This window comes from Anser anser (assembly GCF_964211835.1).
Source record: "Anser anser genome assembly, chromosome: 13".
NCBI lineage: Eukaryota > Metazoa > Chordata > Aves > Anseriformes > Anatidae > Anser > Anser anser.
The window spans coordinates 8493370-8518335 of record NC_139734.1 but is presented as its reverse complement, the minus strand read 5'-3'; the positions used below and the strand labels follow the sequence as shown (position 1 = coordinate 8518335).

Genomic DNA, 24966 nt, shown 5'->3' with positions numbered 1-24966 from the left:
ACCTTCCCGGTGCCACGGCGCGAGGAGCCACTCCACCTTGGCCATGCCTGCAGCCGGCGCTCGGGACTCCGTGCAGCAAAAAAACACGGCGAGAAATGAGCTGCCTCCGCCTTCCCTGCCTCCGGCCCCGTCCCCAGCCCGGAGGGAAAGGAAACGACCAGGAACTGGCTGTTTGAGTCAGCGCCAGCAGCCCATTGTCACAGCCCCGTCCCCTCTTCCTTCCCATGTCACAGCTTTCTGAATTCACTTGACTTTCACCCTGGGTGCCGCAGGAGCCCCCCAGGGCTTCCCCTTGGCTTGCCTCCTGCCGAACGCCACAAGCGGAGACTCCGCAGGGACCACTTTCCAAGCACCCCAAGGATTTGTAAAGCGGAGCCTGATTTTCCTGGAGGACTGAGGTCCTTGGGAGCCAGGATTGCAGCAGAGATGGGAATGTAGCTCCAAGCACTGGCTTGATTTGGGACGGGCTTGATTTTTGAGACCGGGGCAGCGTGGGGAACGTGTGCCTTGCACTCAGTGATGCTGCAGGCCCAAAGGATGGGATGCTTCGAAGGCAGCAGATGCCAGCAGAGTTAATTTCCCCCAAGCGCTTGCAACCCAGGCAGCACTTGCACATGGCTCTGATAGATGGGGGAGACAAGCAGACCTGCTCCGACACGCACCAGCAACGGCCACGGACAACACGGCAGCAGATTCCCCCGGTGCCCCTCCACCAGCCCCTATACGATGTGTGTCAGAACAACTCCTGAGCATCTGCTGCTGATGGTTTCCCGAAAACACAGTGACCTGAGAGCCCCCACCCAATCGCTGGCAATAGGGGAATATCAAAGATGTTTTTCGGCCAAGCGGGAGCTTGGACTCCCAGGAACCCAGGCACAGCTTTGCCAGCTCTGGTAGGAGAAGCACGATCAGCTCTGGTCCCCTGCGAGCTGTGAGCGTCAGCTGGGGCAGGAGACATGGGCAGGGTGCAGGCCAGCATCCCAAACCCCCAGGCCCATCCAAACCCCATGGCCTGGCCACTACCCACATCCCAAGCCAAGAGGACACCGACACTGTGTCAGGCAGCCCACCATCCTTCATCCCTCAGCCCCCAAGCGCACAGCAGCCCCTCCTGACCTAAAGCTCTCTTTTGCCCTATTTCAGTCCTCTGCGCCACCCGCTACAACAGCAGCTGCAAAATTATACAGAGACAGGCTGTACTTCCACCCCCTCTGCCCGCTCATTATTAAGCTGTGACAGTCACTTGGGCTGTGACAATCACTCCACGTTTTTGTGCGGCTCCCAAGCGATTTGCCGGAGGTCCCTCCCAGGGCTGCCAAGTTCCCCGCTGCTCCCCGCGCTGCCACCTCCCCGCTCTCGAGCCCGCAGGAGCGCGCAGGGCAGCGGATCACGGCTGGCCCTGGGGCCCAGAGCCCTGCCAGACCTCAGCGTCCCAGCTTTTCTGGCATTTCCAGGCGCTGGGCTGGGTCGCAGAGGGAAGCCGAGCTTCCCGGTGTCTGGAGAGGGTTGCTGAACTGCCTGGGCCGGCCAGGTGGGGACAAAGGAGTGACCAGACAGGTCCTGCTTGTTCGACCCAGCTTTTTCAGAGGGCAGCTGTGCTCGGTCGCCCCATGCTCCCCCCCCCAAACGCCCACTGCAGATTTGCTGGGCTTTCTGCCTGACAGCTCGTGGTGAGAGACCCCTCAGAGACACCCGCTGCCTTCGCGGCTGGTGGGAGGTGGGGGCTGGGGGTGCTGGGGGCTGCGGGGGGCCGGGCTCCCCGCCTCGGCAGGGCCCAGCTCTAGGGCCAGCGCACGCAGGCCTCTGCAACAGAGATGGCTCCTCACGAGCTGGGGCCGGCTCCACGAAGACGGGGGCTGGCTCCGTGCGGTTTGGGGCTGCCTTCTTGCACCTGGGTGCTGGTTCCATTCAATTCGGGGCTGGCTTCTTGCAACCCGGTACTTGCTCCCACCAACTCAGGGCTCGCTCGTTGCAACCTAGGGCTTGCTCCTTGCATTTTGGGGCTCGCTCCCTGCAACCTAGGGCTTGCTCCTTGCAATTTGGGGCTTCCCCGCAACCTAGGGCTTGCTCCTTGCAATTTGGGGCTCGCTCCCTGCAACCTAGGGCTTGCTCCTTGCATTTTGGGGCTCGCTCCCTGCAACCTAGGGTTTGCTCCTTGCAACCTGGGGCTCGCTCCCCGCAATTCGGAGCGTGCTCCTGGCAACGTGAGGCTCGCTCCCTGCAATCTGGGGCTTGGCTCCCTGTGTGCCAGAGCTGGCTCCCCACAGCCTGGGGCTCCCCCTCTCGCAGCTCGCCCCCCCTCCACCCGGCGGCACCCGTGCCACGCACCGGGGGCCGGTGCGGAGCGGGGCGGCGGGGTCGGGGCCCCGCGGCAGCCCCACTGCTCGCCGTCCCCGGCAGAGAGGCGCAGCTCAGCTGGAGGTGACCTCACCCGCGTCCTCCAAGCGACCCGCAGGGACCAGGAGGCCGCGGCCAAGGGCGAGCCGCCCCCTCCCCTGCTGCCGCCGCTGCCGCCGGCTCCGTCCCAGCCCGCGGCGGGGGGCACCGGCACCAGGCACCGGGGGGAGCGAAGGGGGGGGGCGCGCGGGGAGCGGGTCCGGTGCCGCCCCGTCCCGTCCCGTGCCGTGCCGTGCCGCCCCGTGCCGTGCCGTGCCGTGCCGTGCCGGCCCCCGGTACCTGTTGCTGAGCGCATCCTGCCCCGCCGCTGGCTGCGCGGCGCCTTCCGCTGCGCGTTGCCCATCCTCCGGCGCTGCTCGCCCGGCCCAGGTGGTCACAGCTCCGCCGCCCCCGGGCCGCTCCCCGCCGCCTCCATGCCTCCCCCGCCGAGCCGAACCGAGCCGAACCGAACCGAACCGAGCCGGGCCGGGCCGGGCCGAGCCGGGCCGGGCCGGGCCGCACCGAGCGCCCGCCGCATCGGCGCGGCGGCCGCCGGCCCGCCCGCCCCCTCGGAGCCCGCCCGCCGCGGCGGGGCCGCGGAGCGCGATCGCGCCCAATGGCGGCGGCTGCGGGGGGCGGCCGGGGGCGGCGGCGGGGTGCGGGGGGGGGGACACGGGCACGGCTGCCGGGGGGAGCGGGGAGGAGGCGGCCCGGAGTGCGGGGATGGGGGTCCCGGGCTCGGCGGGAGGCACAGCCCGGTGAGGGGGGCACCCCTTGGCGGACAGGGTGCCCGGGGGGGCTGCGGGGGTGGCACCGCTCCCCGGGCCCTCCAGGCCGGCCGCCGCCGAGGCAGCTCTCCGTGGCCGGCCCCGAGGGGAGCCGGAGCCCTGCGGTGGTGCCAAGGGAGCAGGGAGGCTGCGGGTGGGCTCTCGGGGACGCTGCCCCATCGGGGAAAGCCCACGCGAGGTGCCGTGCATCGCAGGGGCCATGGGTGGTGGGGACCCGGGCCTGTGGGTGATGGGGTGTCTGTCTGACAGCGACCCTGGGAGGTGTGCTGGGGGAAGCAGGGAGCGCCCAGCGACCCGAACGCTGCGCTGGGACCCGGCTGGCAAAGGGCCCTTACACCCAGAGGCTGGGGGTGCTCGGCGCCTGCTCAGCCGACCCGCTCCATCCTGGGCCGGGAGGGTTCGAGCATCCCTCACCCGCCGAAGCTCAGCATCTTGTGCAGCGACAGAAAGGACCAGAAAGCGCCGGGAGGTTGTTATGGCAACAGCCACAAATTGGATCAGTACTTGGCGCAAGGAGCGGCGGCGTGTGTGACTGATGCGGGAGCAGGTGGGTGTGACAGCTGCGGCGGTGCGGGGGCCCAGCTGTGCCACCCCCGGCTCGCGGGGACGAGCCCCCACCTCGCCCAGGAAAGCGAGGCACCAGGGCAAGCCCGGGCGGCTTGCAGAAACGCCGTCCCAGCAGATATTTTCTCGGAGCCCCCTGCCCCAGCACACGCCCTGTCCCAGGCGGCGGGGACCCTGCTCGTCCTCCCCCCCTGCGGGGATGCCCCACGCCCGTCTCCTCCTCCGCTGCCGCTCTCCGCTCCCACAGCAGCCCTCCGCTGGCGCAGAAAGCAGCTTCTTTGAAGCAGCCATAAACACTCGCTAAGTGGATGAGCTGATTATTTTCTGGCCAAGAGACCACGTTAAAAATAAATAAATAAATAAATAAAGTAACTAGCGACTCGGATGAGCTCATTGGAGAACAATGGTTCGGGGCCCGAGCCAAGGACAGGGAGAACGGGACCGGGGCTGCGCAGCCCCATGCTGCTGAAAGCAGGCTGCGGCGTGCGTGGCGCCCAGTGCCGCCCAAGGCCAGGCGAAAGGGGTGCTGCAGGGTGCCCACCGAGCTGGAGGGTGCTGGCAGAACTCGGGAAGCCGAGTCCTGAGCCTGCCCCTCCCTGCGCCTCCCCACCGCCCCCGAAGGTGACCTCCAGAGTGGCCCCTGCGAGGCTGGCCTGGCTCTGGCACCGCTCTGCCTGCAGCTCCCAAAACGCCGGGCTGAGGCTGCCGTGCCACCTCGTGTCCCCTCTGGGTTCTGCATTCCTGGGATTCCTCCAGCGCAGCAGCACAAGTTTCCTTGCTCGGCAGCCCGGGAGCTGTACGAGTGTCCCCCGTGAGCTTCGCATACCCCAACAACACCACCAGCACAGGGCACGCTGTAAGGTCTCTGCTGCCCATGCAGGGGTCAGGCACGTGCAGACTGCCAAGGGGATGTGGGTACCCGAGCCCTGAGCACCCCACCAAGCTGCACCCCAATCCCTGGGCACCCAGACCTCCTTCCAGCTTGGGAGCAGCAAATGCAACCAAAAGCCACTGCACAGGACAACCAGCACAGACCCAGACAAGTGCCACATGCTGTAATATCCTCACCACGATGTATGAGCCCACTTCGGGGGACGTGGTGCCAGTGACGCTGCTGGGGCGCAGGGCATGGCACTGGCATGCTGTCCCCCACATGGCCACCGACCTTGGTCACAGCACCTCTACCTGCAGCCACCACATCGTGCCCAGCATGGGGGAACCCACGTTGAGCACCCATCCTGTGGCCGGGAATGTGGCAGTAAGGCAGGGGCACTCCGGGCACCTCCCATCCCGATGGGCACCCTGGGGATGCTCCCTGCCCCAGCCAGTGCCAGCGGCAAGGAGGAAGGGGAAGAGAAAAAGGAGGAAGAGAAAGAGGAGGAGGAGGCGGCGCCCAGCCCCAGGTCTGGGCACGGCTGTGGGGCACTGCCCAGGGCACAGAGGGCTCTGCATCCCTAACGGCCCCACGCCACGCACCCGCTGCGCTCCCTACCCTCGTCCCGCGGAGCTGCCACCCCCTCCCTGAAGCAGGACAGCGAGTCGGGTGGAGGAGGATGATAAAACTTCTACATACCCAGCTCGGCCTCCTCCTCTTTCTCTCCCCGCAGGGATGGGGGCCACGGGCTGCTCCGTGCCCCGCTGGCTGCCCTGTGCCCCCATGGCACCCTTGCACCCAGCGGGGTGGCTGCGCGGGGCGAGCTGGCCGCCGGCCGCCGCTCGAACTCGGCCACTAACTCGCTCCAGGTTTGCTGGGAGAAAGGCTGCATGGAAATGCTTTCCCACCCCAGCCCAGGCCCTTCTTAAAGACATAGCTGCACTTCCCCGCCGCAGACGCATGCCACGGCGGAGCCATGGAGACGGCGCGGGGATGGAGCGTCCTGCTGGCCGGGGGAGCAGGGGATGGGGGCCACCAGGTTGTGGGGCTGCGGGAGAGGAGATGCCCCCGGCCACCCCACCAGTGCCGTGCCAGCGTGTGTAGCTGCCGTGAGCAGAGCCAGCCTCCCCTCTCCGTTAATTAACGGGTTTCGGGCAGCAGGCTGGAGGGATTTGCTCCAGACTCCATCCTGCAGCTCCCCTGGGCTCTGTCATTTGCTTGGTGATGTCCCTTGCTCTGCCCTTTGGCCCCACCGCTTTGGGGCACATCCGTGGTGCAATGGTGCCAGCTCTCCTGCCCAAGCTGGTCCCCTGCATAGCGGGGTCCCCTGCATGGGCAGGAGACGATCCTGCCACCCTGACCTTACCTCCTGCTACCATTGCTTTGCCTGTCCCACGGCTAAACAGAAACCTGGAGTCACCAAGCAATTTCCACCAGCACAAATCCCCCCACGACCTTTTGGCTGACTGCTTCCAGCCAAGCCCCTCTGCACAGGAGCCTCCAGATGAGCACCCTACAAGCAGGAAACCATAAGCCACTCTCATGCACACAGCTGGGGCATCCACAGCCTGCCCTGGGGCCCAGCCGAGGCAGGGAACGAGGGTTTCACGTCTGAGCTGATGTGCCCAGCTGAACTGACCGCGCGTGTGAAGCGTGCAGCATGAAGTAGACCTGCTGCTTCTAGACCAGAGCTGGAGAAAAGAAACAGCTCCTTGCCACCACCATGCCCGCTATCCTAAAGCCAGACGTCAGCTCTAACATGCACGGGCCACACGGAGCTCTGTCAGGCAGCTCTGCCAGGGCCCAATGCCAGTGGCACCGGGTACCTGGGGAGCACGGGTCTGCAGCTGCTGGCTGCAGGGGTGCCGTGGGGTTTGGGGATGGGATGTGGCCATCCCCGTGAGGCTGCTGAGGGCACGGGCGGGTGGCACAGAGCCAGCTGGCACCCAGCTGTCCCCATGTATTCACCTCTGGGAATGGGTGTAGGGGCTGTGCCAGGTGTGTCCCAGTCCTGGTCAGCAGCAGGGAGCTGGGTCCTTGGGTGAGCAGCTCCTGCCTTTCAGCTCTTACGGCCTCGAGACGACCTCTGCTGTGCTCGGTAGCTGCTGCACACACCGCGCGGAGGCGGTCCTTCGTGTTTGTGCAGTGTCTGGCACCTGCAAACCCCCCACGACAGCAGGCGCTGGAGGGATGAGCTGCTCCAGCCCAGCGGTGCGGGTGCTTGCGGCATCACCCCTTGGTCCAGTGCCTGGCGACGGTCCTGCGTGAGCGCTTTTACTTTCCTGAGTGTTACAGAGATCTCTGCAGCTGGAAAGCAGGTTGCCAAAGTGAGCTCCAACTCTTGTTTGCACATGAAAGTGAATGCATCCTTCAGACTGCTTAAGATGATGCAAGCCTCTTTGGAGACATAGTTGAAACTAATCCATGTTCCTGTGCAACGTAACCACTGCCACATTCACAGCCAGGGCGATGTTGTAAGCGCTTCCTGAAAGCAGCCACTCTGATATAGAAATACTATGGAGGCTAAAGGAGCCTCTACCTGCGACCTGGGGCAGAAGGGAGCACGAGCACCAAGGCTGTGCGACGTTGCAAGTGGATGGTAGCACCACCCCATGCCTCCACGCACTGCCAGTGGGTGGTTTGGGTCCCCCTGTGAGGGAATTGCAGCCCCATTGCAAGCGGGCAGGGAGGGAGGGAGGTCACAGCGACAACCTGGAGAAGACACCCCCAGTGCCAGCTCCCAGCTCATCCCCGGCACTGCCTCCACTCCTTCCCTGAGGAAACTGCGGCGGCGGTGTCTGCTCCTAACCACCGCACCGCCTACGTTTTCGGACAGCGGGTATCAGCCCCGTGCTATCAGCCGAGGCGGGTCTGGATGCGAGACGAGCGTTATTCGTTTATCCCCTCGCTCTCCCCGCTGCTCCCTGCAGACGGTTCCCGTTAAGAGGCAGGGTGCGCCTCCGCGCTCCGCTCCTCTGGCAGCCGAGCCCATCCCAGCCTTGCTCAGCCTCCTTCCTCCCACTTGCGCCAAGGCCACATTTGGGGGAGCTGCGCTCTCCCCTCTGGCGCTGAAATCACCACTGGCTTAGGAAACAAACAGGCGGAGGAAACTTCTTGGAGGCTTGGGAGGCTTCTTGGAGCCACACTGGAGGAGGCTGAGGCCAGGATGAGCAGCTCCGGTTCCCAGGATGGGGACTTCTCCAGACCTTCGCCTCCTGCTTGGCATCGTGCATACCCCACGGGGTCATGGCATCTCCTGCCCCTGCCCCATGCATCTGCATGGTGGGAGCCCTGCATCACCCCCAGCACTTCCACGCGGGTGGCGGCTCTGCCTATCTCCACCGCTTGCGTTGAGATGTGAGCTCAGAGGACGGCAAGCACTGTGTATTTGGGCAGGAGCAGTAAACAGCTCCTCCCGCCAGCACAGCCCAGGGTTCCTTCCAGAGAATCGTCCCCACAGCTCCTCAGGGACGATGGTTTAAATAGCTCTCGGCACCAGGCCCCATCCTCTTTGTCACCAAGAGTTATTTCGGGAGTGGCTGGGTCCCCAGGGGTGAGGGCTGAGCGGGGAGCACGAGCCCGTGCCCCCCAGCTGGCACCCAGGGGGCTGCGAGGGGCAGCGCTGGGACGGGCGCGCGCTCGCCCTGCTCTCACGTGATGGCCGATGAATAAGGGCAGAGGAATCCGACAGCCTTTGGCTGCTGTCTTGCAGTGGAAACAACCGCGCTGCCTTGTCAGATTAAGCACTCCCCTGGCCCTTTGCGGCGCGATTCCTTCATCCGGCAGCAATGCGACTGCCCCAGCGCCTGCCTCTCCCGAGGAGGAAGGCAAGGCGGCTCCTGCTGCCTCTGCAGATGGACAAACTGCACGGGCACAGTGGGCACCCAAGCTGCCTGAGCGGGCAGGCGCTTTTTCGGCACACTTTAACCTGCCTGGGAGGAACCAAAGCCAGGGAGAGGATCCTGAGAAAATCTGGGATGCGCAAACTGGGGGGAGCATCCTCGGGAAGGGCAGAGCCAGAGCCTGGCCCTCTCCCCCAGCATCGCACGGCTGCAGTTCCTTCACTGGAGTTCGGCAATACCTGGAGCACTACCACTCACCGCAAAAGCCCAGAGACGTCTCTAATCACCAGCATGTGGTGTCAGCTCCGAGCCAGAGGACGTGACGAACCCAGCCCAGCCGAGGTGACAGCTAGCAGGTGCTGCAGCCCTGCCTGGGACTCGGTCCTGAGGTACGAGCCTTCTCTGCTGGACTGCAGGGAGGCTGCTCCAGGGCATGATTGGTGCTGCTGATTCACCGCCATGTCCCCAGGGACCAGACGTTTTGGTTTTGTTCCGCTTTGAGAAGAGAAACATGATTTTTCCCTTTGGATCCTCTTTAAGAAATGGAAAAAGGGGAACCCACACCCACCCTCCAACAGCATGTTGTTAAGTGTTTGTTCCCCCCTCAAGGGACCTGGCACGGTGCTGTGCCCCAGTGCAAAGCGCTCTCGTGCAGCCCTGGGCTGTCTCTGCTCTCCCCACAAGAACAGGGGGCCAGGAGCTTGTGGGGGTGTTCATGTCCTCCAGGCACGTGAACCGATCTCCCCAGCAGCAGACTAACATCGGAGCTCTTTGAAAAACAAACAGCAAGAGGAATAGCAGTCAGAAATTTGCTCTTGCACCCCTTGGGCTGCAGAGCAGCGGTGGCAGGTGGATGAGGAGCGGGTGGTGCTGCCCTCGGGGTGGAGGGAAGGCAGCCTGCCCATGTCCCTGTGCCCCACTGAGCTGGGCTTGTGAAAAGCCAAGCTTTCTTTTTTCTTTTTTTTTTCTTGATGCACCTCCAACCTCCAGCTAGTGCCATTTATGCACATCTGCATGCATGCATATTCATGCCTCTAATGAGGAGATGTGGCAGGAGAGGACTGCCCATCCCTGCTGTCCCCTGCCCGAATCCTGACGCCACCATGGCTGCAATGTCCAGCCCGGTGGCACAAAGCTCCTGCGGCCAAAAGCGTTCCCAACCTACGGGCCAGGAGGGGACCATCTGGCCACCATCAGGGCCAGCTCCTCCTCCAGGGGACAGCGGTCCAGCACGTACGGTGACGGCACTAGCTCTGCCCTACTGCAGGTGTCAGCTTGGGTGACTGCGGTGTCTCCTTCTCCCCATATTCCTGTACCAGCCGAGGCAGGGGACAGCGGGAGCCTCTTCCTTCCCCTGATAACTTCTTTGCTCCACCAGCATTTGCAAGAGCAGCGCATCTCCCAGGCCAAGGCTGAGCGCTCGGCTTGCATCCGGGAAGCACGCGGCGAGGGTCTGGCAGTCATTTCCCATGGCTCCACGCAGACGGAGCAGCAAACGGCACTCGCGAGGGGGTTTGCAGAAAGCACAAGAGACACATACTTTATCAAGGGCCTGAGAAATGCGCTGCGCTTCTGGGGAAAGCATGCTCCAACAACAACCCCCCGCCCCCCCCCACCCCGCAAAGCGTTTGAAAATAAACTTTTATAAACAAAGCCAAAACGAGCTTATTTTAAGCTCCTCTGAAACAGGCTGCCCGCTTATGACCCGGGGCGTGAGCCTGGTGCCAAACCGAAAGGCTCGAAAAGGGAAACGAGAAGCAGCTCGGGCGCAACCCGGCCCCGCTCGGTGCCGGGGGAGCAGGGCTGCGGGCAGGACGCCCCGGCTGCGGGCTGCCCCTTGCCTCCGGCCGCCCCGGAGCCCCCGGGGAAGCCGCTCCGCACCCAGCCGCGGCTCCACGGAGGCCGAGAGCGCAGCGACGGGGGGACGGTCGCCCGTCCCCGGAGCCAGGGGAGGCGAGGAGCGGGGCTGGCCGGAGCCGCCGGCCGGCGGCAGCCCCCGCCGGGAGGGGAACGCGCTTGGCCGCCAGCCCGGCAAACGCCCGCTGCGCGGCCCCGATGGGGCGGGGGTCCCGGGGGGGGGGGCTCGGGGGGGGCTTACCTGGGTCTGCCCCGCGCAGCGGGCGGCCCCGCAGCAGCGCCTGCAGGCGGGAGGCCCGGCGGTGCAGCCGCCCGGTGCGGCGGCCCAGAGCCGCGACGTGGCCCTCGATGTCCCCGAGCAAGGCGAGCGAGTGGCCGCACAGGTCGGCGAGCTGCCGGAGCAGGGTGAGCGCCGCCAGGCTGCAGACGTCCCGCAGCTCGGCCAGCGGCACCGCCCGGCCCCGCCGAGCCACCACGCTCCGCTTGTAGAACGGCATGGCACGGCACGGACCGGCACGGCACGGACCGGCACGGCACGGACCGGCACGGCAAGGCACGGCACGGCACGGACAGACACGGCACGGCACGGACCGACACGGACCGGCACGGCACGGCCCGGCCCGGCATGGAGTGGCACGGCACGGCCCGGCTCGGCACGGCACTGCGCCCGCCGGCCCTTCAGCCCCGCTCCCCCGGCCGGCCCCGCGGCTGCGAGGGCTCTGGGCCGGCCGGTGGGAGGAGGAGGAGGAGGAGGAGGAGGAGGAAGAGGAGGGAGGGGCGGCCGCCGTCGGGGATGCTCGGGACCCCCACCCCCGTCGGTGTTTGCTGCCCCGGCCGGTGCGGCGGGGGGCCGCCAGCCTTCCCGCGGGTGCCCGGCCCGGCTTCTGTGGGATTTCGGGTGCGGGGGCTCCGGGAGGAGAGTGGGACCCCGAGGGAGGCAGCAGGGGAAGCACGTTAATCTTGCATTTTTCTGGCATTGCTCTCCCCGTGGATGTTCTTGGCCACCGGCAGCTGCTCTCCTCTGCTCGTCCCCCCTCTCCCCAGCGCACACTAAAGCAAATATTTGTGCTGGCCCCGGAGCAAAAATTCCCCTGGTTTAAACCGCCCGCAACCTGCCGTCCCTCTGGGGTCGCTCTGGGATGCAGCGGGGCTGGACTGGCTGCTGCGCTCCCAGCTCGCTGCAGGCCTTGGGCGCGGGGTGCTCCCGGGGCACCCAGCCTCTGGGAGCTCCGGTTACGGCAGGGCGACGGTGCTGAGCAGAGCTGGGGGGCTGCCTCCCCCCCACAGCTCAGCGAGAGCATCAGTGAGGGCAGCAAGGAGGGCAGGACCCCTGCCAGCGCTTGAGGAGCCTCTTGCCCTTTCCTAAAAAGGTTGATTTTACCATGTTTTTGCTGCTCTTTTCTTCACATCAATGTTTTTTCCTCTTCTGTAGGAAAAAAAAAAAGTGCACTGGCAGCATATTCCCTTGTCTGCATGGATATCCCCTTGAGGCGCCATGGCTCTGGAGCACAGTGCAAGGGTGGGTGGCCCCTAAAAGCGGAGAGTGCAGCAGCCATGCTGGGGGCACCCCCAGATCCCACTGGGTGCACCCAGCACCCTCCCTGCAGCCCCCATTGCCTGGAGAAGAAAAAAATCGCAGCAAGCGTAAAGCACCGCGTCCCCCGCGTGCCCTTCCAGCATCCAACTATTTTCAGCACTGGGAATTTCCTGAGCCGGATGCTGTCTCTGTCTAAATGATGACCCTTGCTGCGCTCCTCTGTGCCTTTGCCTGGTCTCTGCTTGGGTTTGTGTTCCTGCACCCAAGCCCAGCCCCATAGGGCTGCTGCGCCCCATGAAGGACATCCCGCTTCCCTTCCTTTGCTCCTTGTTTAGCTCCGTTGGGTGCCCCTGAGCTCTCCCGTAAGCTGCAGAGGGCAAATTCAACGCTGCAGTTGTGGGTTTTCACCTATTTCCCCCAGACAGATTTGCATACAGCAGTAAGGTTTTGTTGTGGTGCCTCTCTGCCAGCACTGTGCTGGTCCCTGTGTGTTTGCAAGTGGGGAAACTGAGGCACGGGGGTCACACCCTGGATGAGGGTGATGTCAGCCTGATCCTCTTGGCCTGGTCGGTCCCTGACCGTGAATCATCTTCTGGGCAAGGAGAGCATCTGGAGCCCATCAGAATCCCTCGCACAGGTCGAGCCGGGAGGAACAGACTGTGCCGAGCTCTGCTCGGCTCCAAGCCTTCCCCAGCCCACCCTGGCCCTGGTGCTGACCTCTTGTACTGCCAGAAAAGGAAGAATACACACAGACATTGTGCCTATTTTCGTGGCTTTTCCAACAGAGAGCTGCTTGCTTCCAGATTTCCTTAGAGTAGCCTGGTTTAAGCCGTTCTCCATTCTAACAGCTACTGTCTGCACCAGGAAGTGGGTGCGGAGCGGGGACCCCCACTTAAATGTGAGCGGAGGGCACTGAGCACAAGCAGCAATCTGTGGGTAATCAAGGGACTCCAGGAACCGGGGATTCATGAAAACATCCCACTGTGCAAGACCCTCCGTAAAATAACAAAATCTGGCTGCTTAGCAATCTAAACGTTATTTTTATTTTATTTTTTAATTGTGCGTGTTTTCCTCTAATCTTCCATTAAATTTTTAGTGAGAAAACTAAAAGGACACTCTAAAAATGAAGTGAGCTGAATAATGGGGTCACCATGTTTTTAGGCTGATCATGACGCACAGAGTGGGGCTGGCCAGGGCCGGAGCAGCTGCAGGCATGCTTTGGAGCTTCTGGACAAACCCCCCAGGAGAAATCCCATGGGGAAGCAGCATGGGGGGAGTCGTGCGGTGGCTCCCATCCTGCTTTGGTCCACGCTCATGGTGCCCGAGCTGGTCCATGGGGGCTCTCAGCCATGCTGGGTTATTTGCTCTGTTTTTCACAGCTTGCATTCTGCAAATCCTGCTGCCTGCCCAGAGCAGTGGCTGGGGGTCCGTGGGGCACGGACCCCTCTGCGTGGGAGCCGCCGGGGCCACAGCTGGCTGCAGCGGACGTGCAGAACGCCGGCACATGGAGCAACGGGCTCGGCGTCCTGTGGGAAACATGTCACTTGGCTACTGGCCGGGAAGGAGCCTAGCCAGTTCTGCAAACACTGATTGCAACCAGATGCTGCCGGGGGTGCTCTCCCTGCCCCAGACGGCTCGCCCCGCAGGAAAGCCCACCCTCGCCCCGTGGACGCGATGCCACGGGGATGCTGCCAGCCCGTGCAGGGTTTGGGTTTCCTCTGCTCCCGCTCTTGCGAGCGGCTGCGCAACCGCCCAGCCCTGGCTTCCGCGGCAGGCTCTGCAGCTGGCGGCCAGCTGGACAATTTGGGGAGCCCGGCCCTGCCCTCGCCTCGATGGGAACCCTGAGGAGCACAGGCAGCGAGGGCCAGCCAGCCTCGTGCCTTCTCACCCAGCGTCTGGCCACACGAGCGGGGGATCCCAGCCGCCCTCGGCACCCCGCGGGGCTCCCAGTGGGCTCCCAGTGCCCACTGGAGGGTGCTCTCTGCCAAGCTTTGCTTCAGCTTTGCCTCACTGCTTCTGCTCCCTAGCACTAATTGGCAGAGCAGAGCCTCCGAGCACGTCTTCTACAACCATTTGGTGCCATTTCCTAACAAAATATGATGCAGATTAGCCCACGCACAGGATTCTTGGTCCTAATCGTTGTAGTAGCTCTTTTTAAATTATCCCAGGGACTGTCCCATGCTGTGAAGCCGGTTTTTGCACTAGCTGAAACTTTTCTCTCTGGTGTGCTACAGTATTTGTTTGCTGAAGTAGCTATTCAGCTACAAAGGCTTCACCCAGTTCCCTGGCTTGATTAGGTTTCTCTGAGATGCTTACAGGCTTTTCTGGATTCAATTAACTCCCCTCTGTGTCATCGACAAACTGGGCTCTGTTTTCCAGCTCCTTCTTTCCAGATCGCTGTTGAAAACATTAACATATGCAGCGATGAGACCCGTTCATGAAAAATTGAAAATTAAGTCCCCTTGGTTGTCTATCGAAGACTTTTTTTTTTTTTTCTTTCCCCCATAATGTCATTCTTCTCCTGCCCGCTTGTGCTGCACCTTGCAGGTACCCAAATGAGCCGTGCCTCCTGTTAGAAGTAGGAACACCACCGGGGACGTTTTGGAGAGACTGACGAATTTCCCTTCCTGGAGTCCGTGTCATCCCATCTGTGCTCTGTTAGTCTATTTTTAATCACAGCTTAAAAACATTTTCCAGGAACAAATGCAAAGCTTACTGGCCTGTGATCCCTCAGTCCCCTCGAGGCGGCTCAGGTCCAGGTACCCGACTCGCTGCCAGGCGGAGCGGGGGCTGCGCTGAAGGGCTGCGTATTTGTGGAAGCAGATCAGCAAAGTCTGCCCCCTCCCTCCGTCATGTTATCGCACCTCATGGGGTCAGCGTGGGGCACCCGAGTGGTTTTCATGATCTAGGGGGTGGTAATATTCTAACAATAATCGTTATAATCGTTCAGCTCCTGGCAGCCGGCGCGTCGAGCCCTGTGCATGCCTCACGCCCACACACCCCACCTCGGGGGAACTTACATGTTCCCTTCTGCGCTTTGGCCAGGCTTCCTCTCCGGTGCAGCCCTCGAGGGACCCGCATTTGCCCTTTCTTCCATCTGTGTTGATCCTTCACATTTCCAAAGCCTGGGAGGACACCATCACATCCCCATCGGCCCAGAGAGCCCGACACTGCGGCTGCTGGGCTGGCTCCTGGCCCCAGCTCCCGCAGAGCCCCACGGAGGAGCCATCCTGCGGCTGGAGCAGGGGAGGGGAGGCTCCCACCCCAGATTTCCTGCTGGGAAGGGCAACTTGGGATGCAGGGCTGCACTTCAGTGAAGAGGTAGCGCGGATTTAGTACGGGCAGCTTGCTGGGCAGCTCCAGATCTCCTTTGATGCTGAAGCCATCCTGGTGTGCAGCTGAGCCACCCCACGAGCCTTGGTGGATGCAGGACACCAGGAACGCCAGGCTGCAAGAGGGTTCCATGATGGGATCTCATGTGGGATTCCTCCCATGGAGGAGACGCTTCTGCCATGTGTGAAGTGTCACAGTGCTGGAGCACACGGCTGTGCAGAGCTGGGCACCGTGGGACCCTCGGGCTCTGGGCAGGAAGGGGCTCTGCATCACTGGATGTCACCAGCCCCTGTGCAAAGGGACAGGAGCGCCCCAGTCTGTGCCCCAAAACTCCAGCAGCAATGCTCTAAACTCCGGCAGCACTAGTCCCAATATGGGCTTGGTCTGTGGACTGGAGCACCGGCAAAGCCCTCACAGAGGACATCCTGGTGGTGGGACCCCAGCTCCTGCAGCTCCTGTGGTGGTAGCTGCCAGCAGCAGCTGAGGAAGTGCCGTCTGTTAGCGCAGCAAAACCCTGCAAACCCCAACAAGTGACATCGCAGCCTCCTGGGTGGCGGCCTCCCTGCAGAGGACAGCTGACAGTGAAGACTTGCAGGTCCTCCGTAGTGTTTCCTAGGGGGTCCTCTTGTCCTGTTCCCAGCAGGAAGGGAATGTTTGTGTGGCTCCAGCAGGGATATGGGGAATTTCTCTCACCTGTCTTAACAAGGGGGCATAGGACTGCCCGTAAAAGTGAAAGTCATCCTGTGCAAAACGCAGTTGTGCCCGGGCAATGTCCCACCACTCGTGCAATCTTTCTTAGTATCAAACTATCAATTAAAAACTTTGCAGAACTCGACTATGTTTCTTTCCCTCTATTTTGCAGGATGCTGCTGTTTAATCTTCAGGGACACAGAACTCATTATTTAGTGTGCTGGCAATGATGAGTAAGTGCTTAAATAAACTAGCACAAAATAATAATTATCTGACGAAACCCACAGGCAAAATTCAATCTGCAGGGCAAAGGAACATGGCTCTTCTAATAGACGCACCGCAGGTATTTGCGTCTGTTCAGAAATGATACTTTGAAGCTGCGTGAATACCTGTGATTTTTAAATGAGTCTCAGTACATGGGTCACTTGGGCAGAGCCGGTGTGGATGTATCTTGCTGCACACTCAGAATCACTTATCCTTTTCTTTTGCTGCACCAGGAGGCTCCAGGCATGCTGGCAGTCGTGGCATTTTCTGCAGTGATGTTCTCGTTTGCTCTCTATTTCATCCTTAAGATAACGTACTCCCACAACTGAAAGGAGATTTACCTGTGCCAACAGATTTTGAAGATCTCTACCAGTTTAAAAGACGGGCTGGCAGTGGCGTGGCAGCAGCATGGAGGGGATGCGCAGCCTCAAGGGCCAGGAGAACCCGGGCAGATCCATTCCTGTGATCAGGGACAACATGCTGGTGAGCCCAGCTTGGGGCTCTCATGACCAAAGGACCAAAACAAGGGCTGTCACAGGGGTATTTATAGAGAGAATTCGATCCCAGGGTTAAATTATAACTAGCACCTAGTGGAGGCTTCAGCATCTACACCAGGTGCTACTGAAGCTCCCAAGAAGACAGCTGGGAAGGGGTTACATCATGGAGTGTGTTCTGCCTTTCGGTTTTGGTGCTCTCTGGTGTCTTTGCCTCTTCTGGAGTGGCAGTGCCCGTGACACTTGGGATGTTTCTCCACGGGTGACACAGGAGCACATCTGAATATCACAACCCCACAGTCTCAACCTCAACCCTCACCCAGCCATAAGCCTAACAAATATCATGATAATTTACTCTCAACCTTTTTTTTTTTTTTTTTTTTCTCCTGAGCTCTGACTCAAAAGCCAACCCACGCTTTAAAATAACTTTGCTTCTGTTTTCCTAACCGCCTAAGTAAGCTGAAGGCAAGCCATGGAACAGCTGCTGGCACCGACCTTCACCCTGTTCCCAGCATCCAGCTTTTAACCGAGCAGCCAGCACCCACCTGCAGCCTGCTCCTGGAGCTTAGCCCCATGTCCCCCTCCAACTTCTGCTCTGCTCTTGTTTGCCCTAGCACTGCTGGCACTTTCCTGGAGCAGGCTTTGGTAACAGAGTGTGTGAAATATCCTGCTCCAAATGCCCTGAGATTTTGCCAGTCCACAAAGATGGGCTGCAAAGCACCAGGGACAAGGGCGACCATTTGTCACAGGGCTGCGTTCTCCATGGAGGAGCACATTGTGCCTTTCAGACACAGGATCTGACCCATCCTTGCGGGGAGCACAATGTCACGAGGATGTGCCCTCACCTGCAGGACCACCACAGCCTCTTGACACGCGGGGGCCAAACACGCCAACAACTTTAGGCAATGCCAAGCAGAGAGGCAGGGCCACATGCGTTAAAGCCCTCCCCATCTCAGCCAGGGTTTGGCAGGGCTCATCACACCACACGCTGCCTCAGCAGCTCAGTCCCTTCCATTAGCATGCAGCGGCGAGAGGAGTGTCACGCCAGGTGATCCGTCACTGTCACTTCCGATTACAATAATAAATGTCTCCCACTTCCTAATTTGCTGTCCTGGTCCTGCCAGCCACGGCTGCGCTCCCTGCACATATTAAATGCACGGAGAACATTGTCATTACTGTCCGTGTCATTTGCTAAGTGTCTCTCAGCTAGTTAAATAAATGTAGGTTAGAACTTACCCACATAACAATGTGCTGCCTCGTGCTTGGGAAGCATGCTCTCCTCCTGCCTTTGCTGTCTGGCTCCTCTCCTGGAGTGTGTGGAGAGGCGAGGGTGGAGGTCGGTGTCTACACACGCACTTGGTGTCCTGTTCCCCAAATAAGTGCCATACCGGGAGGGCAGGAACCCAGCACAGGGCTCTGAAGTCTCCTCCAGCAGCCAGCCGCCACCCAAGTCTGGTGCTGAGCCCTACCCAAAGCACACCCCCTGGACTTCAGACCCATCTCAGAGGTGAAAGCTCCTCTTCCTGCTTCTGTCTCCCAGGCCCCTTAACTATCTTTCTAGTTTCCAAATCTTTTCCCTAGCAGCACGTCAGACAAGCTGTTCCGTCGCTAACATGTGTTGATAAGGTCACGTACGGCTGCTTGTGCTTTAGCTGTTTTACTCATGAACAGAAAACTCTGGGACCTGGGCCACGAGCTAGAGCCAAATCAATGAGAGCTGTTGTTGGCTTGCTTTTTCTGAAGAAGTGGGATCATGCGGAAAACAAGGATAGTGGAGAGCTCTTGCATCGGGGCACCCGGCGTTTGACTCCATGCCAGCAAGGCTTCCCATGGGAAATGTCTGAGCAAGACGCGAGAGGCCAAGGAGACGTGGGAGCTCTGCAATGGGAGGCATTCAATCTGCTCTGCTCGGAGGTTTGTATTTCTTTCATCTGCGTCAGAGTTTCGGCAGCAGCTGAGATTTCCCATAGAGGCAAGGAGCTGTGCTATAGCGAGTTGTGGGGTGGGGAGCTTTGCGGAAGAAATGTGTGACAATGCATGGTGTTTGCTGATCATCCCTATGGTCACAGACACATAGAATCACAGAACAGCCCAGGCTGGAAGAGACCTCACAAGATCATAAGGTGGGGAAAGGGAGCCTCAATGGGAGGCACCCTGTACAATTGCATCTTGAAAGCCTCCAGCGATGGGGGCTCCACCACATTCCCGGGGAGGTTGTGCCAGTGATTGATCATTCTCACTGTAATTTTTTTTCCCCTGGGAGGAATGCACAGGTGGGAAACTGAGGCACATGGGGTGCCAAACCTCTTGTTACTGATGAGTTACTTGCTGCCACTGCAGAAAGCCAGCAACACATCAGGACTGCCGGTGGCAGTTCAACTAATGCCTCCTTCAGGAAGATGGGTGTTTTGATAATCTGTTGATCGAGTTTGCTGATTATTCCACAGTTCTGGATGGGCTTGAAAACGAGCTTCTTCATGGGTACACCTCACTGGCTGGAATAACCAATTTGGTATTCATTAATACATACCTTACATTTCATTCTTTCCCTCAGAGGGGGCTTTGACTTCGATCCAAAGCTGCTGAATTGTGGCCAGCAACCAGCAGGCAGCTTTCCTTCAAATCCTGGGCCAGCTGCAGTCCCATCGGGCAGACTTCAGGCCATGCAACACTCAACAGTAAACACAAAAACACAGCTTGAGACACCTACAGCCACAACCCCAGCTGCTGCGAGCCGTGATCCTGTGTGCCCAGACCATCCAAGGGTCCAGTGCGCACCATGGCACGGGGAGTGGCAGAGCAGAGCTCAGGTCAGCTGCTGGTGGAGGATGTCCTCACTCACCCTGGTGCGGAGGTGATGCCCAGCCCCATCCTCTCGCCTGTCCCTTGCCACAGGGACCTGTCCTGTCCTGTCCCCTGTGGGCAGGCCACCGGGATGCTGTGCACTGCTGCTGTCATGCCTGTCCCGACCCCTACTAAGCAGAGTATCCCCAGTCTCCAGAGGCACATCTGCAGCCCTGGGGCCAGGCACATCTCAGGGGAGTTCAAGGAGACACAGGATGCCTCAAATTTCTATGTACCACCAATTTCTCATAGCTTGTTCAAGCTCTACTTTACTCAGGCATGTTCCTAATGCAGTGTTTGCATGCAGAACCTGCCTCTTTCAGGCAGAGGGCAGTGAAGTTGCTTTCAGATATACATTTTCTTAGTATTTCCCTGATTTTCAGAGGTTTAAGCGTGGTCAGTTCCTGATTTTCAAAACTGTGAACTTTGCTGAACTTCCCATCCTAGAAGGACTCAAAACACCAGCAGTGATGTGGGTTTCTCCCCTGTGGTCCTGGTGCATGAATGAGGATGCTTTCGTTCCCCTAGTGTCCTTTTAATTTGTGAACAAATAAGGAAAATATTGCATGTGAGAGAGCTCCATGATCAGGGCCCTTGGGGCAGGACCTAACTCCAGTGCAGCCTATTGAAGAGACATATAGGAGGATGATTGCCCTTCCATGATTTTGGACATCTGCAGTGGCAATACCCCTCCTTGCACCAGGAAACCTGGGCTCCTTGGAGAGGTGTGGGCCCTTCCAGGGCCTGATCTGCTTGGTTCCCTTCAAGCAGGAAAAGAAGCACCGCTAGGTGTCACTGTCCTGGACGGTACCTGGAGGATGGAGCTGAGGACACATGCACCTCAGGGGACAGCAAGCCCTGCACCTCGAGACCCTGCTTTGAGTGGTCAACATGAAGCTGTGATTTTCCCAAACCAAGCAGGATCTGTCTCCATCATCCCTTTGCCCTATCTTCCCTAGACGAACTCAGACCAGTGATGGGAAAACATCATTTCATAGAGTCAGGGAGGGGTTTAGAGCAAGGTCCCTCTCTGCTGAAGTTTGGCTTTATATTTATATTCAGTGGCTTTAGCCCTCTTCTAATCTAAACTTTTAATGTGTTGGTGCAACTGTAAATGGCTGAGCAGAAGCCATATACAATGCAGCAATATGTTTAATTAGATATGGGCTACTTTATATGCAACATTTATTTTAAAGACGTATTAAATTACCGGCATATTTTCTTCCTGGCTTTACATAAATATTTATAGGGCCCAGGGGGGGACTGCCTCTCCCGGCAATAAATAGTGTTACTTTTCGATATTGAAATACACATTTCTGGAATGGAAATGAATTATTTATCCTCCTAGTGTGAGATGTGTCCAGCACCAAGGCAGGCTGCGGCAGAGGAGCATTTGCTGTGGACATCATTCCTCGGTGGCTCTGCACAGCCCCATTGGGTCCCATCGCTTTTGGCTGGGCAGCTGCACTGGGTGAGATGGTGACAGCTTTTGGGGCCTGTCCTCTGGGTGTCACTGTGCAATTGCTCTAGAAATGCTGAGCATCACTGCTGGAGATTTGGCCCAAAGAGGAAAAGGAAAATATTTCTCATCGCTTGCAGCTGACGGCCAAGCGCTCTCGCTTGTTTTGCGCTTTAGTCCCCCTTGGCTCACTCGAGCCTTCCTGCCTTAACTCCTGCTGCAGCACTCGCCAAAACCCTGCCCCCCCTCCTGCCTCTGGCCTGGCTCCTCTCCTTGCCGGATGCACAGGCACCTACCTATGACCACGCGGATTCAGAAGGCTGTGGGCAGCAGAAGGCTGGGGGAACCCTGGCCTCAGTCTTTTATGTTTTGCCAAAAAGAGGTGATCTCTTTGAGAACCATTAATTCATGTCTCAGGTGATGGGAAACTGCTGGAGAAACCAGCAGCCTGATGATCCAGCCCAAAGATCCAACAGAAGGCCTGTATCAGTGACCTAACAGGCATTAGGTGAAGCCTTTTATCAGCTCTAGGGCAGCAGACCTTCACAACAGGACTCTGCAAGAGGGATGCTACCAGCAAGGGAAGGCAGTGGATTTTGTACTTTGCTAGGGGCAGGTGCAAGCATAGGGACACCTGCCCAAGCCTGGTTGCTTTACCCCTCCTCTCATGCTTTCTGGGGTGCATACTGTGGGCAGAAAGTCTCCGGGGCTGGAAGGAAAGAGTGGGCAATGGCTCCAGAATGGAGAGGTGGGCAGGGAGTACCAGTACTGGTCCTGCCTGTCCTGCCAAGCGTCACCAGTGTCACCTGCAACACTCCAGGAAATACATCCCTGGTGATTTGTTAATAACTACCCCTGATGTTCAGAGTCAGAAAGGCAGAAAGGCTGTTCCCACTCAATGTCTCCTCTGGGCTGTGCCATGAGCAGAGTCAACTGGCATCTTGTGTGTGGAGATCACTTGGAACCACCCACCACACACCAGAAAAATTCCCACAAGGCAGGGCTCAGCTTCCCAGGCAGCAAACTGCAATGGAAATGTTCCTGGAAGCAGCTTCACCGCCAGACTGGAGGAAACCGTCTTTCAGGAGCACTTCCCTGCGACCCAAACTGAAGAGATGCGAGGAGTTCCTGGATATCCCCTCAGACCCAAGGCTCTGTAACAGCCTCTAGTACACCCTGCTTCAGGGTGCTTTTTCTCTCTTCCAGATCAGAACAGAAACACCAAAGATCCTTCGTGGAACAGGGTTGCCATTCTCTGTCCAGTGTTGTAACCACAAGGTCTCTCTGTCCATCTGCACCGCCCAACAGCTCTGTCCCTGGAGGTCCTCCACTCTCCTTCCACTGTGTCAGTGCCATATCTCTTGCTGCTATCTCTGTTAATTTCTGAAGTCTGATAAATAGGAGAGAGTGAGTACTTCAGGATAAAATCTCCTTTGTTGGAGCATGCACTGTTCCCAAATAAATGACGAGCCATAGCTAAGGGAAGGAAAGGCAGGAGAGCACTATCTGCCTCCAGTATCAGGGATTGCTTCTCCCCAGCTGCTGGCAGTAGCCTTGTGGTCAATACTCATTGTAAAATTTGGTTTTAGGGAATGACTTGAGGTAGGAGAGACTTGAGGCTCACAAGTCCAGGAAAAAGGAGCACGGGTGAATTGAGACAATCTGGCAGTGTGGTACATTCATGTGTTGCTGCTCTTGGGGAACACGCCAGCACTCTCACAGCTCCCTGGCACATGTGAGGACCAAGGCCAGGGCGAGACGCTTTTTTCCACGTGCTCATTCGAAACGAATAATGAAAGCACAGGCCATGGGTGCGGCACGGCCAGGCCGCATGCAGCTTGGAGCTCCAGCAGAGCAGGGCGGCCAGGCCATGCCGCACGCCAGGGGCTGAGGCCTGCACCCCGGCACCCGGCCCGGGATGGCTGGCTGCCAGGCCCGGAGGCACAGCGCCATGCTCACGGAGTTCCAGGCTGTCCCTGCCCTCTCCCACAGGGGCCTGTGTCACTGGCACAGCTTCCAGGGTGAGCCCTGGAGCTTCTCGTCCCTCACAAGCCCACGCGTGCTCTGCAGATACAATGGCCGTCATCTCCAGCTGGTTGGCCCTTTCTGTGCAGTGCACTGAGACAAGGACAGTGTGTCTGCGCTCCCTGGGCTGTAGGACTCGGGTGTGGGCAGCTGTGGAGTGCTGCTGTCCGTGGGAGCAGAACTTTCTGCTGTCACTCCGTTGGTGGCTCTGTGAGTCCATCATGGCACCAGCGAGACAAGCAGGAGGGCTGGCGGCCCTCAGTGGGCCTTGCTCACCCTGCCTCCTGCCCCAGCCATCCGGCCCTGCCCTCTGGTCCTTGATGCTGTCTGAGCAGTGATGGCATCCCGCTGGGGCTTCTCTGTAGGGGAGGAGGAGACCTGAAAGGAACCACGAAAAATATGGGCTAGGGTGGGGAGGAGGACATCCCATTTCCAACCCAGAAGAGGGCTCAGGGGCTCTGTGGAGCAAATGCTTAAGGTTGGTTTAATCCGTAGCTTCTGCTGCTGCTGAGGCTTTGGGGGAACCACTTGTGCACAGGCTCCACATGGGCCATCTCCCTTCCCCAGCATGCCCTGTCCCATCCCAAGTGTTGGGGTTTCCACCTGGGACCCAGGGCTGAGGTCCTGGGACATGGAGAGCCAAACCTTGTGCCTCGCTGTCATGAAAATGTGCGGGTTTTGCTGCTCTGTGCTTTGACTGTACTCAGGTTTTGTCCTGAAATGTTTGATCTCTTGTTGGTGATGCTGATAGGGCTGCAGATGGAAGGGGAGAAAGAATGAGATTTAGTAACACAGATGCACCTGAAGGCACTGGATGCCTCTGTCCTCAGTAGGCTTCTGCCGGGTTCAAAGAACAAACATGATTAAACCAGCTGAGCACACTCTTTGTAGTTCTCTGCAAACACTTGCCTGCCTGCAGACAAGAGCTGTGAGGTGGGTTGTCAGACCAGCTTTGGAGAGCAAAACCTGGGCAAGTATTTCCCCAGAGTTTCTCTCAGACCACGCAACCCCTTTCCCAGAAACCCAGCAGCCACTCTGGCCTGGAAAGAGGACTTTTGCTTTCCCTGGGTTATTCCTTGGTGTGCTGTGCAGTCTGCTGTCACAGACGGTGCCCATCTCCCAGTGGCTGGCATCTCCAGCAGTGCCCGCCAGCCCCTTCTGGAGAGCTCAGCTCTGCTGTAACGCATGCCCTCCCCTTCTGTGGGACACCAGCTTGTTGCTCGTGTCCTTGTCACGGCCCAGAGAAATGCAGCTCCTCTCCTCACACCTCCCCTGGGGCCACCAGGCTCGGGGGGCTTTGAAGAGCTGGGGCTGAAAGCAGATCGAGAGGAAAGGAGCTGCTGGGAAGGCGCAGGGCAGGGGCAGGTTATTTATGATCCCCTTTCATTTCTGTTCTGACGCGCTCAGCTGCTTCTGAGGCTCCTATGCTTTCAAAAGGAACTTGTTCCAGTTTCTTTTGGGATAAAACTTCATTTTTGACTTTCAAAGCTCTTTTTGAGGAGCTCATTATATAGAAAGCATCCAGGCAAAGCCACCTCAAACCCCTCAGCGCTCAGGGCCCCTTCTTCCTGTTGTGGATACAAAAGCTCTGACCCCAGAAGGCTGCTTGCCGCCCTCTGGGCATGTAAGGCACACTGTGTCCTGGCTCCTTCCCACTATACTCATGTCCATTTTTTGCCAGAAATCAGCAGCTCCTTGGACAAGATTTTTTTTTTTTCTTTTTTCAGTCTGTGCATCACTGTAGCAATGACGTGGATGGTAAGCACTGCAGGCTTTACCTCCTGGCGGCACATTTTTGCAGTGGAGTCAGCCCTTCCAAAGTGTATCTAGCCCTCAGAGTCATAAAGAGAAGGCTTGTAAATGTAATGTGGGATAAATTACCCAGAAAACATTTGCTGGAGTTGGAGAAATCACAGAGGGATGCTCTCTGGAGCAGGATGCCCTGGTTGGAGCAAGCAACTCTAAGGCAGTGCCTGAGCCTGCAGGCATCCCGGGACACTTGCAACGAGATGGGAAGGA

At 59.1% G+C, this 24966-nt stretch overlaps 1 protein-coding gene across 10 annotated transcripts in view; it reads right to left on the bottom strand.

Moving 5' to 3' along the window:
* NHSL2 (NHS like 2) overlaps positions 1 to 18086 on the bottom strand; it is a 30046-nt gene extending 11960 nt beyond the window's left edge. For 2 of the 10 annotated variants that reach the window (XM_083797469.1, XM_083797470.1), the window contains exon 1: positions 17856 to 18085. In XM_083797469.1, the coding sequence (XP_083653595.1) occupies positions 17856 to 17892 (37 nt within the window). In that variant the 5' untranslated portion in view covers positions 17893 to 18085. The other 8 variants (XM_083797468.1, XM_083797471.1, XM_083797474.1 and 5 more) reach the window with 7 other exon arrangements.
* Between the last annotated feature and the right edge of the window lie 6880 nt (positions 18087 to 24966).